The sequence below is a fragment of the Pipistrellus kuhlii genome, unplaced genomic scaffold (assembly GCF_014108245.1).
Source record: "Pipistrellus kuhlii isolate mPipKuh1 unplaced genomic scaffold, mPipKuh1.p scaffold_m20_p_17, whole genome shotgun sequence".
NCBI classification, from domain to species: Eukaryota; Metazoa; Chordata; class Mammalia; order Chiroptera; family Vespertilionidae; genus Pipistrellus; species Pipistrellus kuhlii.
The window spans coordinates 3,940,662-3,958,846 of NW_023425482.1; the positions used below are offsets into that span (position 1 = coordinate 3,940,662).

At 44.7% G+C, this 18,185-nt stretch overlaps 1 protein-coding gene across 17 annotated transcripts in view; it reads right to left on the bottom strand.

The window, feature by feature from the left end:
* Positions 1-5,495: 5,495 nt before the first annotated feature.
* The window catches only part of SPG7 (SPG7 matrix AAA peptidase subunit, paraplegin), a 49,583-nt gene continuing 36,893 nt past the window's right edge, over positions 5,496-18,185 (bottom strand). For 6 of the 17 annotated variants that reach the window (XM_045582580.1, XM_036440868.2, XM_036440876.2 and 3 more), the window contains 5 exons: positions 17,155-17,270; positions 13,017-13,173; positions 11,709-11,875; positions 10,940-11,017; positions 5,496-5,871 (listed from right to left, as the gene is read on the bottom strand). In XM_045582580.1, coding sequence (XP_045438536.1) covers positions 5,680-5,871; positions 10,940-11,017; positions 11,709-11,875; positions 13,017-13,173; positions 17,155-17,270 — 710 coding nt within the window. In that variant the 3' untranslated portion in view covers positions 5,496-5,679. Of the gene's footprint in view, positions 5,872-5,908; positions 6,611-10,939; positions 11,018-11,708; positions 11,876-13,016; positions 13,217-13,239; positions 13,817-17,154; positions 17,271-18,185 lie in introns of those variants that run through there. The other 11 variants (XM_045582581.1, XM_036440872.2, XM_036440869.2 and 8 more) reach the window with 11 other exon arrangements.

An 18,185-nucleotide genomic window follows, 5' to 3' on the forward strand; every position in this document is an offset into this window, starting at 1 on the left:
CTAGCTCTCTTTCTCCCTTCCTCTCTGTAAAAAATCAAAGTATATTTTTTAAAAAACAAACATTAGGTAGCCAGGCATACATCTGTAATCTGTGCCCTGCGCGTCTCTTATTCTCCAGGACAAGTATGGGAACTCGACATTCTGCTATTTATAGGCCTTAACATCCCAGTAACCCTCTTTCTTTCCCACCTTCACCCCAATTACCAGTCTTCCTCCGAGCAAAAACTAATATTTTTAAAATATCACAAACCGAGAAATTTGGAGGCCTGTGTCCTGCACTGAGTAAACAGTTTGCTGATAAAGATTTCTCTATTGGGATATCCTGTTAGAAAAATCAGGTTTGGGGCTCACTGAGGAATTATGTTATGATCCGAAGACAAAACGTGTGTAACAGATGAGGCACAAACAATCTATTCAGACAAATATACTGAGCCTACATGGCAAGTTCAAACCCACACTGCCATTTAATAGATACGCGTTTAATATGAATAAGGGCAATAGCAGACGTGCTTAAAATTTATCAGGCCCCTTTCAATGAGCTCACCATGGACCAAGATACCTTGCTTTGTAATCTCAAATATTCCTATCTCCATTCCCAATTTCTCTTCTGGACAAACCCAGACTCATGCAGCTTCATCTGCCCTAACCCTCCCCTCCACCTGAGCTCCAGCTGCACCTGGTTATGAAGCTGCTGTCAGGGTCACTGGATGGGGATTAGAGGTCTCAAGTTGCAAATTGTTCAGAATATACTTAGTGGTCTAATAAGGTGAAGTTATTATTTGAGGACCTCACTCTACTGCACATAAAGTTAAACATTTTTTTATTGATTTCAAGAGGAAGGGAGAGAGACAAAACATCAATGATGGGAATCATTCATTGGCTGCCTCCTGAATGGCCTCAACTGAGGATCAAGCTCACAACCCCAGGTTGTGCGCTGACCGGAATTGAACTGTGACTTCCTGTTTCATAGGGCAAGCACTGAGCTACACCAGCCAGGGTAGAATCCAATTTTTCACAATTGAATACTCCATACTTCCTTCGAAAAGTATGCAAAATACCGACCCAAACAAATTTTTGATGGGAAAGTTTTGCTGAAAACATGCTCAACTTTCCCACTAAGAAAGGTTAAAGAAGTGAACTGTCATGCAGGAATCCTTCTGATACAAAGACAGCTGGCTCAAGGGTTTTACCTTTAATTGTAGTGACAGCCCATCCCTTAGGACAGCCTCTGGACAAAAAAGAGCTAATGCCCCTGGAAGGAGAATTCAACTAAGGGAGACTAACCCTAACCCTAACAACCCTAACCTTGCACACCCAGGATTTCCTTGAAGACCGAGCCCCAATTACTCATGGCAGTGCCTGCTCATTGCATACCTGCACCTGACCGGCCTCCTCCATCTGGTGCTTTGAGGGTCAGCCTCAAAGAAATCTAAGACAGTCAGCAATAGCTTCTGGAACCCTCTTCGTCACACAGTCTTGATTTATTTTTAAAATTAGTATCATAGCCCTACCTGGTTTGGCTCAGTGAATGTCGGCCTGTGGACTGTAGTGTCCGAGGTTTGATTCCAGTCAAGGGCACAATCAATAAAAGTTTAAATACACTTTTATTGATTAAATATGTTTTTATTGATTTCAGAGAGGAAGGGAGAAAGAGATAGAAACATCAACGATAAGAGAGATTCATGGGTTGGCTGCCTCTTGCAGGGCCCCCTACTGGGGATGAGCCTGAAACCTGGGTATGTGCCCTTGACAGGAATCAAACCCCAGACCCTCCAGTCCGCAGGTTGACACTCTATCCACTGAGCCAAACCAGCTAGGGCAAAAAAGGTTAATAATAATAATAATAATAATAATAATAATAATAATAATATCATAGCAACAAAGTGATTTGACAGTGGGGGGAAAAGTCCTATCTCTGGCATTTTGCAAAACAGCATGTTAATTTTGTCATATCAATTTGGACTGATGACTAAATTAGGCAAAGCAATAGCCTAACAAATAATCACAACAGTATAGCCCAGCTGGCATAGTTCAGTGGTTGAGCATCGATCTATAAATCAAGAAGTCATAGTTCTATTCCCAGACAGGGCACAGGCCCAGGTTGTGGGTTCAGTCCCCAGTGTGGGGCATGCAGGAGGCAGCTGATCAATGATTCTCTCTCATCATTGATGTTTCTACCTCTCCTCCCTTCCTCTCTGAAATCAATAAAAAATATATTTTAGCCGAAACCGGTTTGGCTCATTGGATAAAGCGTCAGCCTGCGGACTGAAAGGTCCCAGGTTCGATTCCGGTCAAGGGCACGTACCTTGGTTGCAGGCACATCCCCAGTGCGGGGGGTGCAAGAGGCTGCTGGTCAATGTTTCTCTCTCATCAAGGTTTCTAACTCTCTATCCCTCTCAATTCCTGTGTAAAATCAATTTTATATATATATATATATATATATATATATATATATATACACATACATATATATATTTTTTTTTTTTAAAGAACAGGATAATGTTACACAGCTTCATCACAGGACTGATCACCATTCAGTCTATCCACTTTCCAAAATCATGGTCTGCACATAAACCAGATAGAGGTTAATTCAAAGGTTCCTGTAATATGGAAAAACACTAACTTCAGTGAAAGACAACTGGAAGTACATTAACATCATCATAAATGTTTTGTTTGAAAGCTGCTGAAAGTCAATAAGTTGTCATCACAAGAAAAAAGACTCTGGCCCTAGCCGGTTTGGCTCAGTGGATAAGAGCATTGGCCTGCAGACTGAAGGGTCCTGGGTTCGATTCCAGTTGAAGGCACATGCACAGGGGGCATGCAGGAGGTGGCCGATTGGTGATTCATCACTGATGTTTCTATCTCTCCCTCTCCCTTCCTCTTTGAATTCAATTAAAAAAAATGTTTATAGAACAAAAAAAGACTAACTGTTGATATTGACTTACTGTGCAATATATACAAATATTGAATCATTAAATTGTACACTTAAAACTGATGTACTAGTATGTCAATTATACCTCAAAAAAATAAAAAATTTAAACAGAAAACACATTTATGAGTATATCAGAGTGAAGAATTATCTGTATTGATTTAAGAACTACAAGTTATTTATTTTTTTAAAATATATTTTATTGATTTTACACAGAGAGGAATTGAGAGGGATAGAGAGTTAGAAACGTCGATGAGAGAGAAACATTAACCAGCTGCCTCCTGCACACCTCCCACTGGGGATGTGCCCGCAACCAATGTACATGCCCTTGACCGGAATCGAACCCCGGACCCTTCAGTCCCCAGGCCGACGCTCTTCCACTGAGCCAAACCGGCTTCGGCTACAAGTTATTTTTAATTATTTTCTGAGGCTCTAATTGTATATATGTTTATTTAGGGAACATGTGTTTGTCTCAATGAGGAGATTAACACATGACTTAAGAGTTTCAGAAGTTATAATCAGGCCAGGATATACTGCCTCTGCTGGGTGAGGGCAGAGGGTCAGAGTTTTGTTCCCAGCATCAAGCACACAGGTTGCCTGGTTTGGTCCGACTGCTCTAGGGACCATGTACTGTTGAAGCCTCTTCACCTTTAGAATCCTCTTTTTAATGATGGAGAATCATTGATTCACTAGTCCCTACATACCCCCCACCCCCCTTCTAGATTGAGCCAGAAACCTGGGCATGTGCCCTGATTGGGAACTGAACCATGACCACCTGGTTCATAGGTCAACAGTCAACCACTGAGCAACAAGGGCTGGGCTAGGGTCCTCTTTAAAGGAGGTGTGAGCCCTGGCCGGTGCTCTCAGTGGTTAGAGTATCATCCCATGCAATGAAGGGTCTCAGGTTTGATTCCCGGTCAAGTGCATGTACCTGGGTTATAGGTTCCATCCCCAGCCCTGGGTGGGGCTCATTTGGGAGGTAATCAATGTTTTTCTCTCCCTAACCTACTTGCTCGCCATCCACTCTCTCTAAAAATCAATGGGAAAAAATATCGTGAGGTGAGAACAAAGAATAAATAAAATAAAGGAGGTGTGAACATCGTCTAAGTGAGATAGTTGAGGTATAAGTATTGGCACTCTTCTCAAATGCCATATCTCATGATAGGGAGGTAACATAATTTGACCAGAGGGCCAAAGTCTTCAAACTATTAATCATAGCCCAAAGCACCCCCTGCCCACTGGCTGAGGGGCCATGAACTCATTCATATCAGCAAGTGCTGGGAAACCAGCTACACCTGCCCCCTCCTATAGCCCATTCATGCCATTTACATCCTGTTTCTCACTGAGCATCTTCTGGGCTCAGCAAATGATTTTCCAAAGGAAATACAGATTCATTTTAATGGATAAAATACAAGGGATGAGCTTGTCAGTATCCACCTTTATACGTTACAAAGGATACTACCCTCAGGCAAAGATACTAGACTATATGCAGATCTCTGGAAATGAATTAGGGAAACTGGAGCAAAGGCAAGTGTCACCCTAGCCAGTTTGGCTCAGTGGATAGAGTGTTGGCCTGTGGACTGAAGGGTCCTGGGTTAGGTTCTGGTCAAGGGCACATGCTCAGGTTGTGGGCTCGGTCTCCAGGGGGGCGTGCAAGAGGTAGCCAATCAATGATTCTCTTGTCATTGATGTTTCTATTTTCCCCTTCCTCTGTGAAATCAATAATATATATGTTAAAAAAAAAGAAAAAGTTTAAAAAGCTTGTGTGCCCCCCTGCCCCGGTGTGTAATCACACCTATATTTGCCCACCTATAGCTCAGCAGGCATTTCCTCGGCACAGTGTGGGAACAGCAACAGAACCACCATTCTGTCAGAAGTACCCGTAATCGGGGAAGTGATGAGAGCAGAAGTAGGAGCACCTGAGTGTGTGTTGCACACCTCCAGGGAGATGGGAGCTGAGTGCACTTTTCTATCTTGCGTGCTGAGGTGTCCTTGTCCCCTTATCCCAGATTCCTACAAAAGGGGCTCTTCAACTGCTAAAATTATAACTTGTAAACACACAACCCTGTGTCCAGGACAAACCCAGCAGCCCCTCTGGATTAGAGCTGACCACTTGGTACATAGTTGGATTCTCTATCATAAAGTATCGACAGTCCTCAGGTATCCCCACCAGACCAGTGAGGAGGGGTATTTGTAGGCATCAGACAGCACGGCAGTAGGTGGCAGTGTTTTAATCCTTTAGGCCTGGTGCCTGTCCCCTATTCTGTGCGCCAATTGAGTGCGGGTGAGGACATTGGCTCAGTGTCCTTTCATCTTGGATCCTGATTAGCATGCTGACAAAGTCTCAGAGCTGGAGAGCTCTTGCACAAGCCCCGAAAGAGCCCAACTGCCGGGTCATAAACCTGGGAGCTCCTCCCGGTGCACCTGAAACAAGCACTGACAACCCCTCTCTCCTCACGGGAAAAAACAATCTACAAAAGCAAAACTAAATCATTCTCCTCTGCAGTCTTTTTTTTTTTTTGAAATGGAATGAAATAATTCGACTTTTATTTGATGGTATCTCAATCCTCTGCAGTCTTTACTATAATCACAGGTACAGAAACAAACACCTCTTAAAAGGCCTTCAGCAGGGACCAGGGTGGGTGATGAGGTTCAAATCTCCGGTGAAAAGGAACTTGGGGAGCAGCTAAGTAACCAACACTCCCTGGGTCCCCATGGCACCATTAATTAACAAGGCCCAGCTATTTGGGCTAAGACGGCTCCTCCCCTCGAAGCGGGGGCTGCGGAGGCGCCTCCTCCTCCCCAGTGTCTTGTTTCTCCCTCTCCGCATCTCTCCACCTCAGAGGCACAATCATCTTCTTGGGCCCGTGAGGCGGGGGGCCGATGAGGGCCTCGATGTCCTCGTAGTTTATCACTTCCTTTTCCAGCAGGGCGCCTGCCAGCTAAGAGGAACAAAGGACAGTGTGTTAACCTTGGAGGACAAGGACGGACAAGAGCCTTTTGAGAGCAGAGCACTGAGGGGGGCCTCCCACCCACCCAGAAAGGGGTGTCTGTGAGTAGGATGCCCCCCGACAGGCCACTTTCCCAGGGAAGCAGCACACACAGGCAGCTTAAGCAAAGAATCACTCCCTGTCTCAACCTTGGAGATGATTTGCCAGCTGCAGCCTCATTAATTGTCTGTTTCCCTTCCAAATCTCTACTTATTTTGGGCAATCTTCGATTTCCTTTACCAAACAAGGTGTGGGTGTCTGTATGGGGGCAGGGACTAAAATGCAGAACATCCTCACTGGAACTTGAGAGGAATGCTGGCACTGAGGTGTAAGTTGGAGGACCTCACAGCTTGGGAAGGGGGCCTCTCCCTCTCTAGAGATGATCATGGAAAACATGCTGAATGAATCCTGGGAGTGTTCTGTACCATCACTCAATTACTGCTGCTCAGTCCCACTACAAGGAATGCTGCCACAGCCACTTGGACTGGTTTCTGTCATCCCCAAACTGGGTGACCACTTAATCTGTGTGACTGGTTTAATACGTTGCTAAGTTCCGTACCCCACTGATGATGTGAGTCTATCACGATCACAGTGCAAACTGAGGCAGGACATCTTCGGCCCATCACAGGGAGCTTGGGTCCTGCCCAGTGGCAATGACAATGCACATGTGTGACACCAAGGCATTTGCCAGCTAAGTTGTCAACAAGTACCAGTATATGGCTCAGCCCTAGCCGGTTTTGCTCAGTGGACAGAGCATTGGCCTGCGAACTGAAGGGTCACAAGTTTCATTCTGGCCAAGAGCACAAACCCAGGTTGCAGGCTCAATCCCCAGTAGGGGGCTTGCAGGAGGCAGCTGATCAATGGTTCTCTCTCTCATCACTGATGTTTCTATCTCTCCCTCTCCCTTCCGCTATGAAATAAATAAAAATATATTTATTTTAAAAAAAGTTTATGGCTCAGCAGGTAGAGTAGGCCCGGCATTCTACAATATCACACTCTGCTAGTGAGTGGCAACACTTGGAAAATCTAATATGCACAACTGCCAAGCTGGCTGTGCCTCACATCAACGCAACAGCCTATCAACCAAGAGCTGCCCACATATATAGGGACACGGTAACTTCACCTATGAAGTCAAGAGATAATCCCAAACTCATCACCCAGCTTATTGTGAGAACATCAGACCCATCTCCTAACACTGCCATTGCAGACAATCAACAACAGAGAAATGAGGAATTGTCCCAGCCAAGAGGAGCCCAAGGAGGCGTGATGATTAAATGTAAATGTGGTAGTGAGGGGGGTGCCCCTGCAGGAAAAGGACATTAGGAAAAGGCTAAGGAAATCTAGTTTATATATCAATATTGGCTCACTAGGTTCTAAAAATGCAGCATATTAATGGAAGATGTGAATAATAGGAAAAACTGGGTGTAGGGTATAAAAAAACCCGCTCTCTATAACATTTGTGACTTTTCTGTAAATCTACTAAAACTATTCTAAACTTAAAATTTTATTTTAAAAATTTCAGGAAAAGTTTGAGTTGAAAAAATATTAAATAAAATTGACCAAACATTAATATTTGCTGGCACTGGGTAATGGACACATGAGGGTTTATTATGTTCTTCTATTTTGAAAGAATTGGCTTGAAATGTTCATAATAAAATGCTAAAAAGTGGAAATATTATATTTCAGCTGAGCTGGGTGGAACACATATTTGGTATGTTGTTTTCTAAATTTCTGTGTTAATTTGAGCCCTGGCCAAGTAGCTCAGTTGGTTAGAGTGTTACCCTGATAGTCCAAGGATGTGGGTTAAATACCTCGTCAGGACACATGTAAGAATCAACCAATGAGTGCATAAATAAGTGGAACAACAAAAATATGTTTCTTTCTCTCTCTCCTCCCACACCTGTCTCTTTTTATTATTATTATTTTTTAATCTTTATTGTTCATATTACAGATGTTCCTCTCCCCCCCCTGTCGCTCCCCTCCACCAGGTTCCCACCCCACCCTCTGCCCTTTCCCCACCCATCATTGTCCTCATCCATAGGTGCACAGTTTATGTTCAGTCTCTTCCCACGCCCCCCTCTCCCCTTTTCCCCGAGAAACGTCAGTTCACTCCCCTTCCATACCTCTGATTCTATTATATTCAACAGTTAATATTGTTCCTCAGATTTTTTTTTTTTTTTTTGTTTTTAGATTCACTTGTTGATAGTTACGTATTTGTTGTTCATAGTTTTTATCTTTATTTACTTTCTCTTCCAAAAGAACCCCCTTCAGCAATTCATATATTTCTGGTTTGGTGGTGATGAACTCCTTTAGGTTTTTTTTATTAGTGAAGCTCTTTATCTGGCCTTCAATTCTGAGTGATAGCTTTGCTGAGTAGATTATTTTTGTCTGTAGGTTCTTACTATTCATCGCCTCGAATATTTCTTGACATTCCCGTCTGGCCTGCATGGTTTCTGTTGAGAAATCAGCTGACAATTGTATAGGTGCTCCTTTATAGGTAACTACCTGCTTTGCTCTTGCTTCTTTTAATATTCTCTCTTTGTCTTTTGCTCTTGGAATTTTAATTATGATTTGTCTTGGTGTGGTCTTCTTTGGATTCCTTTTGTTTGGAGTTCTGTGCGCTTCCTGGACTAATAAGTCTAATTCTTTCACCAGGTGGGGGAAGTTTTCTGTCATTATTTCTTTCAGTATGTTTTCGATATCTTGCTCTCTGTCATCTTCTGGGACACCCATAATTCTGATGTTGGTTCACTTGAAGTTGTCCCAGAGTTTTCTTACATTATCTTCAACTTTCTGGATTCTCTTGCCTTCTTGCTTCTGCGGAGGAGTGAGTTCTGGCTCTTTATGTTCCAAATCTTTGACTTGATTCTTGCGATATTCCATTCTGTTTTTATTACTCTGTATAATATTTTTTATTTCAGACAATGTATTCTTTATTTCTTGTTGATCCCTTATTATTTCTAGTTGATCCCTTTTCATATCCTCATAGGTCTCGTTTATTTTATCAGCCTTTTCTAGGAGATTCTTGAACAACCTTATAAGTGTGGTTTTGAACTCTACATCCAGTCGCTTTTTGTCCTCCATTTCTTTTGTTTGTGATCTATTTCCTTGTCTCGGCATTTTCGCAGCTTCCCTGATGGGGCGGAGTTTCAGGGTGAAGCCTACAGCCTTGGTTTCCGTCAGCCACGCCCTATGCGGCTCCTGAGTCTCAGTATTCCTCAGGGTCCTTCAGTACTCGCTGCAAGCACCTCTGAGAGTGAGGTGCCCTTGAGTTTCACCTGCTGCCAAACAGTCTAGTCTCTCCCCCACTGAGCCCGGAACTGGGGTGAAGTTCAGTTGGAAGTGGGGTTGGAAGTGGGGTTCAGAGCAGTCTGGGGCTTTTGTCTCCTTCCCGCCGGGGCAATCCCGTGGCACAGCCAACAGTCCATTCTCTGCGCGCAATGTGCGTGCCTCCGGGGGCTCTACCTTCCGCCGCTCTGCTGGGATTCCGCCTCACTGCCCAGGCTTCCTCTGTTTGAGCCTGGGTCCCCGGGGTCTGGCCTAGAACTGGGTTTCAGAGCAGTTGGAACTGGGGCTCAGCACAGCCGGAGCTTTTGTCTCCTTCCCGCTAGGGCAATCTGGCAGCAGACTCAACAGTCCGTCCTCTGCGCGCAATGTGCGCTCCTCCGGGGCTCTGCCTTTCGCTGCTCCTCGGGGTTCCGCCTTACAGCCCAGCTCTCTCTGTTTGAGCCTGGGTCCCCAGTGTCTGGCCTAGAACTGGGGTTCAGCGCTGTCGGGTCTGGGGTTCAGCACAGTCCGGAGCTTTTATCTCCTTCCCGCTAGGGAACACCAGCCAGGCCCTCAGCCGCCCCCTCCTCTCCAGCTCCATTCTCTCTGCGCACACCGCGTGTCTCCGTACCTTAGGCTTTTACAGCTTCTCTGATTTTCCTTCTGGTTTTCTCCTTGCTTCTCGTTATAGAATTTCCAGTCAGTCGACTTTCCTGTAGTTCTGGGTAATGTCCATTTTATATTTTAGTTGTATTTTATTGAAATTGTTGTTTGCAGCTGCGGTTAGGTGCTTACCTGTGCAGCCATCTTGGATTCTCTGTCTCTTTCTCTTAACAACAAAAAAAAAAATAATTCTGTGCTCATTTGAAATCTATATATATAAAAGGCTAATATGCTAACTGTCCAACCATCCAGGTAATGATGCCATGTAGCATTGCCAGCTTATTCCCCCTAGCGACTAGCCTCCTTGGAGTTTCTTTAGCCCAGGAACACCACTTGCTTTATGGCCAGGTGGAAACATTTTATACTTTAACCAAATGTGAAGTGTTTTCCCCTGCCTCATCTCATTTGCTCCTCAGAGAAGTCCTGGAGTAGATAGATAGGAGACTCAATGGAATCCTATTTTCTTTTCATTAGCCAGAAAATGGAGATTTAGAAAGCTTAGAAACTTGACCCGACTGAAAAGAAAGAAATGGTGGACTTTGGAAATGACTTTAGGTTTTCTCACTGCACAGAATATAGTCAAACACCGCTGCAGTTAAATATTTTACCCTTTGTTCTCCCTGAGTGATCTACAATAATAATCTGCTTCGTGTTGATATTTACTGCTGTGTTGCTGACAATTACCTGAAAGACAAGTTGGGGTGCTTCACTGGGTTGGAAAAAGTTTAGCTACGTCAGAAAGTAGGCCTAATGAAGCAAGTTTATTCTGTATCTGTAAAAGGCTAAGTTGACTCGCACATATATGATACATATAAAGCTCTTGCTAGCGCCAACTACACGAGTGTTTTGATCTGTCATTGTTGATCGTGAATTTGGTTGACACTTCTATTATAGAGAAAGGGCAAATAGTGATATTAAAATATTTCTTCTAATTAAATTCCTTTCAACGTGCATGAATCTGTGCACCAGGCCACTGGTATTCCATAAAAGCATGACTAGCTATGCCAGCACAACCTAGTAATAGCACCCATATACACAACTTCTGAAGAGACAGACAGATGCCTGGAGGTTAGAATGCACCAAGTCTTACCGCCTGCAGCTTGTCCAGATTGTCCTGCAGCACCTTCTCAGTGTGCCTGTAGGCCTTAGCCACCAGCAATTGAGCTTCCTGAGAATGAGAGAGGAGATCTGTAATGAGAACAGCTGAACACTATTCCCAGCACTATCTATAGGCTGGTTCTATCACCAAAGTCCTCCAAAGAACTGCAGTTTCAGAACCACAGCCTTTTGTCAGAAAAGGTCAGCTCCCAACAGTTTCTGGCCCCCATCCCAACCTTGGGAATGTCATAGTTCAGGATGCCTGCCCACAGCAGCCATTCCCACCTGTAGATTCCCCCTCCTCCCCCTCCTAAAGGATAAGGACCCTGTGTTTGTCCTCCATGTTTGTCCTCCATGCCCGCAGATGCCTCACATGCTCATGCACCAGGCCCATTAGAGCCTCCCCAGGACAGGCTGGACACTGTCCTGGCCCAATCTCCTTTGGACAATGAAGCATGTCCATGCTGGCCACAGGGATAATTGGCACTGGCTCTGTCATTTGATGCATTTATTTGATATTCTTCCCAATTTCCCATCATCTACAATTTCATCAGGAGCCACACAGGGGTCCTCATCCAAGAACACACACTAGGCAGTTCAGAGAGACCACAGAGGTCAGGAGAAACAGCCCAATGTGCAGGTTCAGGGACAGGGCATGGTGGGAGCCTCCTCTGAATACAATGACTTGCCCTCTACCACACTGTGGGGCTGAATAGAGCAGAGGCTGGCACAAGGGGCAGTGACAAGGCCTGTGAACTCACGTGATCCATCATCTGTTGGAGACCCTGGCTGAAGGGGCGCCGACCAATGCCTGCAAGGCCCTCCTGAGCCTCAGGGAAGGAGATGGGCCCAATGCTCGGTGCCATCCCAAACTGCTTCACCATGGAGTAGGCAATACGCGTAACCTTCCTCAGGTCGTCCTGCGCTCCTGGAGAATAGGGCCAAGAAAAGCTTTCTTCCTGGGAGTGCAGAGCCAGTGCACCCTGAGGACCCCACTGGCAAACACCTAGGCCAGACAGCAGATGCAGAGTTTCCAAGGGACAACTGTATCCTGATACTGTTCCTTAAGAGAGAGACTGGAAACTTAAAAATGCTCTTTTGTCCAAAAAATTATTCAGATCCTGGCCAGGTGGCTAAGTTGGTTAAAGCATCATCCTGATATGGCAAGATTGTGGGATTAATCCTCAGGTGGGGCACATAAAAAACAAAAAAATCAACCAATGAATGAAATGCAATGTATAAATAAGTAAAACAACATACTAATCTCTCTTCTCTCTTCTCTTCTCCTCTCTCTCTCTCTCTCTCCCCCCCCCCACCCTTCTCTTTCCCTATCTCTCTCTCTGCCACCCACCTCAAATAAATTAAGAGTAAAAAACTAAATGGGTTGCATATTTGCATTTGCTTGATAAGCAATTCTCCAGAACAAGTCCAGGTATACACGGAACACACTTGTCAACATGGAACCCCAATGCCAAGGATCAAGCAGGGCAAGTTTTCTGCCTGCTCTCTTGCCATCCCAGTGAAATAATAGCTTGAGAATAGTGAAGTTACTTGAATTACCAATAATTAGCCAAGTAAATGCATTTATAATCCACATGTATGTAAACGTTTTTGTAACAAATAAATTATTTTAAAAGTCTTGTTTATTTCAAATCTCCTTTCACCATATCTCATCTTTAAAAAACACTTAATGAACCCAGCCAGCATGGCTCATTGGTTGAGTGTCAATCTATGAACCGAGGAGTCATGGTCTGATTCCCAGGCAGGGCACCTGCCTAGGTTGTGGGCTCAATCCTCAGCGTGGGGTGTGCAGGACACAGCCGATCAATGATTCTCTCTCATCACTGATGTTTCTCTCTCTCCCCCTTCTCTGAAATCAATAAAAACATATTTTTAAAAGATTGTTTTAAACAAAAGCATACTTAAGGAAATGTAAATGATATTTGTATCCTACTATTCAAATTCTTTCATCAGATATAATGCCCCTCCCTCCTCCTTCCTCTATGCAAAGGGATAAAGGATGTTAAAACATTGTAAGAACTCCAGGTCCTGCAGGGCCAGCTCCTTACCAGAAGTGACCTTATTGAAGGAGATGGCCTCCGACACACGGCCACCCAGGGCCATGCACATCCTCTCAAACAGCTGCTCCTTGGTGAAGAGGTGCTGGTCTCTTGGGAGCATCTGAGAAAAGCCCAGTGCAGCGTTTGTCCGAGGTGCGATGGAGACCTGCAGAACGTCAGGTGGCCTGAGTTAGCAGGCAAGATGTGGGCTTTAAAGATGAAGGTGAGAAATATGAGATCTTTAATCAGAGGGTTTTAAGCTGTTAAGCAAATCTGTACTATCCCCATTTTTATAAAAAGAAGCTACCATCATTAAAGAGAATGGCTCACACATGTGGGTGTGTCTTTCTTGCACATTACTAGGTAAAAATGAAGTAAAGAACGGCCCAGACAGGAGCTTTTAGGTGAAGCAATCAGGAAGTGCAGGGACCAAGGCCACCAAGTAACCCCCATACCCCTACACAGTAGCCCTCTGACGAAGAGGTTATATGGGGGAAATGGAAAGTAACCTTGCCTTAGCCTCCTCACTGACCAACACCAGGTGTGTGAACAGCTTCAACAGGACAAGGCCTGTTCCTGAGCAACAAGGAGTGACTTGGGTCACAGGTGCCATTTCTGAGGGTTACAGTGGCAAGAGAACCACCTCACAGTAGCCAGAAAATTGAAAGGGGAAACTTAAAATCCAACTCTAAACTACAATTAAATGCTGGAAATAACCAAATAGCAATAAAAACTTATCTTTTCATAGCAAAGTATGAGCCTCTCAAGGGAGTTTTTCTCATTATGACTAGTTTATGACTTTCAGCCATCTAATAAAAAATTCTGAAAAGAGTTCATTTTAGTGATATTTGCATCATTGTAGATTTTTTTTTAATAAGTTTTTATTGTTCATATTATTACAAATGTTCCTTTCCCCCCCCCCCCCCCACCATTGCTCTCCTCCACCAGGTTCCCACCCCGCCCTCTGCCCTTTCCCCTCTCCCCATTGTCCTCATCCATAGGTGCACAGTTTATGTTCAGTCTCTTCCCACGCCCCCCTCTCCCCTTTACCCCAAGAATCGTCAGTTCACTCCCCTTCCATACCTCTGATTCTATTATATTCAACAGTTAATATTGTTCATCAGATTTTTTTAATTTCCTTGGTTTTTAGATTCACTTGTTGATAGTTATGTATTTGTTGTTCATAATTTTTATCTTTGTTTACTTTCTCTTCTGAAAGAACCCCCTTCAGCAATTCATATAATTCTGGTTTGGCAGTGATGAACTCCTTTAGCTTTTTTTTATTAGTGAAGCTCTTTATCTGGCCTTCGATTCTGAGTGATAGCTTTGCTGAGTAGATTATTTTTGGCTGTAGGTTCTTGCTATTCATCACCTTGAATATTTCTTGCCATTCCCGTCTGGCCTGCATGGTTTCTGTTGAGAAGTCAGCTGACAATCGTATAGGTGCTCCTTTGTAGGTTACTACCTTCTTTGCTCTTGCTTCTTTTAATATTCTCTCTGTCTTTTGCTCTTGGAATTTTAATAATGATGTGTCTCGGTGTGGTCCTCTTTGGATTCCTTTTGTTTGGAGTTCTGTGCGCTTCCTGGACTTGTAAGTCTAATTCTTTCACCAGGTAGGGGAAGTTTTCTGTCACTATTTCTTTCAGTATGTTTTTGATATCTTGCTCTCTCTCATCTTCTGGGACCCCCATAATTCTGATGTTGGTTCACTTGAAGTTGTCCCAGAGGTTTCTTACATTATCTTCAATTTTCTGGATTCTCTTGCCTTCTAGCTTCTGTGGAGGAGTGTCTTCTGGCTCTTTATGTTCCAAATCTTTGACTTGATTCTTGCGATCTTCCCTTCTGTTTTTAGGACTCAGTAAAATATTTTTTATTTCAGACAATGTATTCTTTATTTCTTGTTGATCCCTTATCATTTCTTGTTGACTCCTTATTAATTCTAGTTGATCTCTTTTCATATCCTCATAGGCCTTATCCATCTTTTCTAGGAAATTCTTGAAAAACCTTATAAGCGTAGATTTGAACTCTATATCCAGACGCTTTTTGTCCTCCATTTCTTTCTTTTGTGATCTATTTTGTTGTCGCATTTCGCAGTTACAGATGGGACGGGGTTTCAGGGTGGAGCCTGCAGCTTTGGCTTCTGTCAGCCCCGCCCTATGCGGGTCCTTCAGTGCTCGCTGCTGCCGGCGCCTCTGAGAGAAAGGTGCCCTCGATTTTCGCCTGCTGCCAAACAGTCTATGCTCTCCCCCAATGAGCCCGGTATTGGGGTTCAGTTCAGTTGGAAGTGGAGTTGGAGGTGGCGTTCAGAGCAGACTGGAGCCCAGGTCTCCTTCCCGTCAGGGCAATCTCGCGGCACAGCCGATCGTCCCTTCTCTGCGCGCAGTGTGCGCGCCTCCGGGACCTCCTTTCGCCTCTCCCCGGGGTTCCGCCTTACAGCCCGGCTCCCTATGGCTGAGCCTGAGTCCCCGGGGTCTGGCCCAGAACCGGGTTCAGAGCAGTTGGGGGCCCAGCACAGTCGGAGCTTCTCTCTCCTTTCTGCTGGGGAACGCCCGCCAGGCACTCGGCCTCCCTCCTCTCTGGCTCCGTCCTCTCCGCGCGCCGCGTCTCCGTACCTTGGGCTTTTCCAGCTCCTCCGCGCCTCCTTCTGGTTTTCTCCTTGCTTCTCGCTGTAGAATTTCCAGTCAGTCAACCTTCCTGTAGTTCTGGGCAATGTCCGTTTTATATTTTAGTTGTATTTTATTGAAATTGTTGTGTGCGGCTGCGGCTAGGTGTTCACCTGGGCGCAGCCATCTTGGATCCTCCCATTGTAGATTTTTCTGCATTAATATTTATTTTGTTGATAATGCATTAAAATGTTTATCTTTTTAAAACTATATATTTTTTATTGATTTCAGAGAGGAAGGGAGGAAAGAGATAGAAACATCAATGGTGAGAGAGAAATCACTGATGGACTGCCTCCTGCATGCCCCATACCAGGGATTGAGCCTGCAACTCTGGCATGTGCCCTGACCGGAAATCAAACCATGACCTCCTGGTTCATGTCGATGCTCAACCACTGAGCCACACTGGCCAGGCTTAAAATATTTAACTTGATTACTGAATATTTTAGTGTCCCATAAATATCACACTATAGGTAACTGTCCCCCCTGCCTCACCCTGGACCTAGCCCAAATCACCAACTTCAGTGGCTGCTGCATCCACTTATCTCTATTACAAAATAGTAGACTCAGCCCTCTGATAAGCATATAAAAGGAACTGGCCTGGTCAGCAGATTCCCAGACTAACAATCTACTTTTTGGCCCTGGCTGGGTACCTCAGTTGCTTAGAGCATCATCCCAATATGTCAAGATTGCAGGTTCAATCCCTGGTCAGGGCACTTACAAGAAGCAACCAACGAACCTGCCAGGCATGGCTCAGGGATTGACCGTCAACCTATGAACCAGGAGGTCACGGCTGTGGGCTCGATCGCCAGTGTGGCAACTGCCACATTGTTTCTGTGTTTGGGTCTAGGGAACTGCAATGCAGCTCTTCCTTGCCAGTGGAACCAAACCACACGTACAGGCTCCCAGTGACTCCACGTGCTTTGGTGGAGGGTACAATTACAATCCGTGCCCTCATCTTTACAGACTTGGCACCTGGCATCCCACACGTTTACATTTTTCTTAGTGGTCATTCAAGGACCTCATGATCACAAATTCACACATTTGGGGGGAACTATCAAATTTTCATCAAACTCACAAATGTCTAGAAAAATAGTGTTTTAAAAAAGTGTACTCAACTCACCTTTTTTTACGATTAGGAATCATTAGATCCACATGTTAGAGCTGATAGTAAACCTGACGGTTCTTAATTCCAAAACTGAATGTAGATGGGAAAACCCCAAATAGTCATGTGGATTTCAAATGGTCATGTCCATAACTGGACCCAACTGGTATAGAGGTCAGACCTCTTCTTGTCCTATGATTCCAAAGTGAGGGATCCTGCAGTTACCTTCCACCTGTTCCCACCCAGGTCAGCCTCAGGCTGTGCTTTCTCTTCATCAAGCACACACAAGTGCTGTTCCCACTCAGCTTTGTTGAAGGGACAGTTGAGTCCCAACTCTCCAAGACCCCAGACCCTCCCTGGATCCCACTCTCCGACACCCTACCTTCATCACAGCCTCAGTGTGCTCCAGCAGCCAGCCAACCAAAGCATGGCCTGACTCATGAAATGCAACAATCTTCTGCTCTTCCTTTGAGAGGATCTTGCTCTTTTTGGCCGTCCCTGAAAGAATGCCCAGGAGTTTAGGCCCACGAATAATCCTTTGTAAGCCTGCAGGAACCTTCCTTGCTTGGCCTTAAGTTGTTTACCATGTTGTTGCGAGATCCTCATGGGATGGTCACCTTCTGTGTTTCTGCCCCAAGCTGACCCCATCCACAACTATTGCTCCAATTCAAAGGGAAACTCATTAGGTATGAGAGGTGTTGGAGGGGGGCATGTTTGTTCCCACTTCCATAAATGCTGGAATAATCCAAACAGCTCCTGCAGACTTCCTCGGTGGGGCTGCAGGGCTGACAGGATTAGTATGGGCTCCACTCCAAATTCTAGGTTTCTTGTTGGCTTTTCTCCCAGAGTTAGCAGGGATAACTGCAGCCCCTGTGATTCTACAGTTTTTTGCCCTTAGTAGTTGACTATCTCTTGTCTTGGTAACTTTACCTTACATTTCACCTATTCAAATTGTTGCTAAGATTTCATTCACTGTCCCAAGTTTTCCAAACATCCTTAAGTTTCCATTTTATGCAAGCTCTAGGTTCAGGGTATTTATTTTATCATGCTACTAGAATCATCCACCGCATTTACCATGAGGCTGTAAATTCTTTCTAAGATGCACTGGCTGTGGCAGACGAATCATTTCAACCAGCGCTGAATATATGAGCCTCTAAACATGATATCACAGCCCCACAAGATGGGTTTTACCTGAACACAAACGTGTTCCGGCTCAGGCAGTCCACACCAAGTAAGGACAAGAGAGCTCCTCCTGTTCTCAGCACCCCATACAGGGGGGCGGGGCTGGGGGGACAGTATTCTATTAGTATTTTCTTTGGTTTTTCCTGCCTTGATAATATTACTGTAAGCTTATTAATTTCCGTGTAAAAATAAATAGCTTATACAAAACCAAAATTTATAGTAAGAAACAGC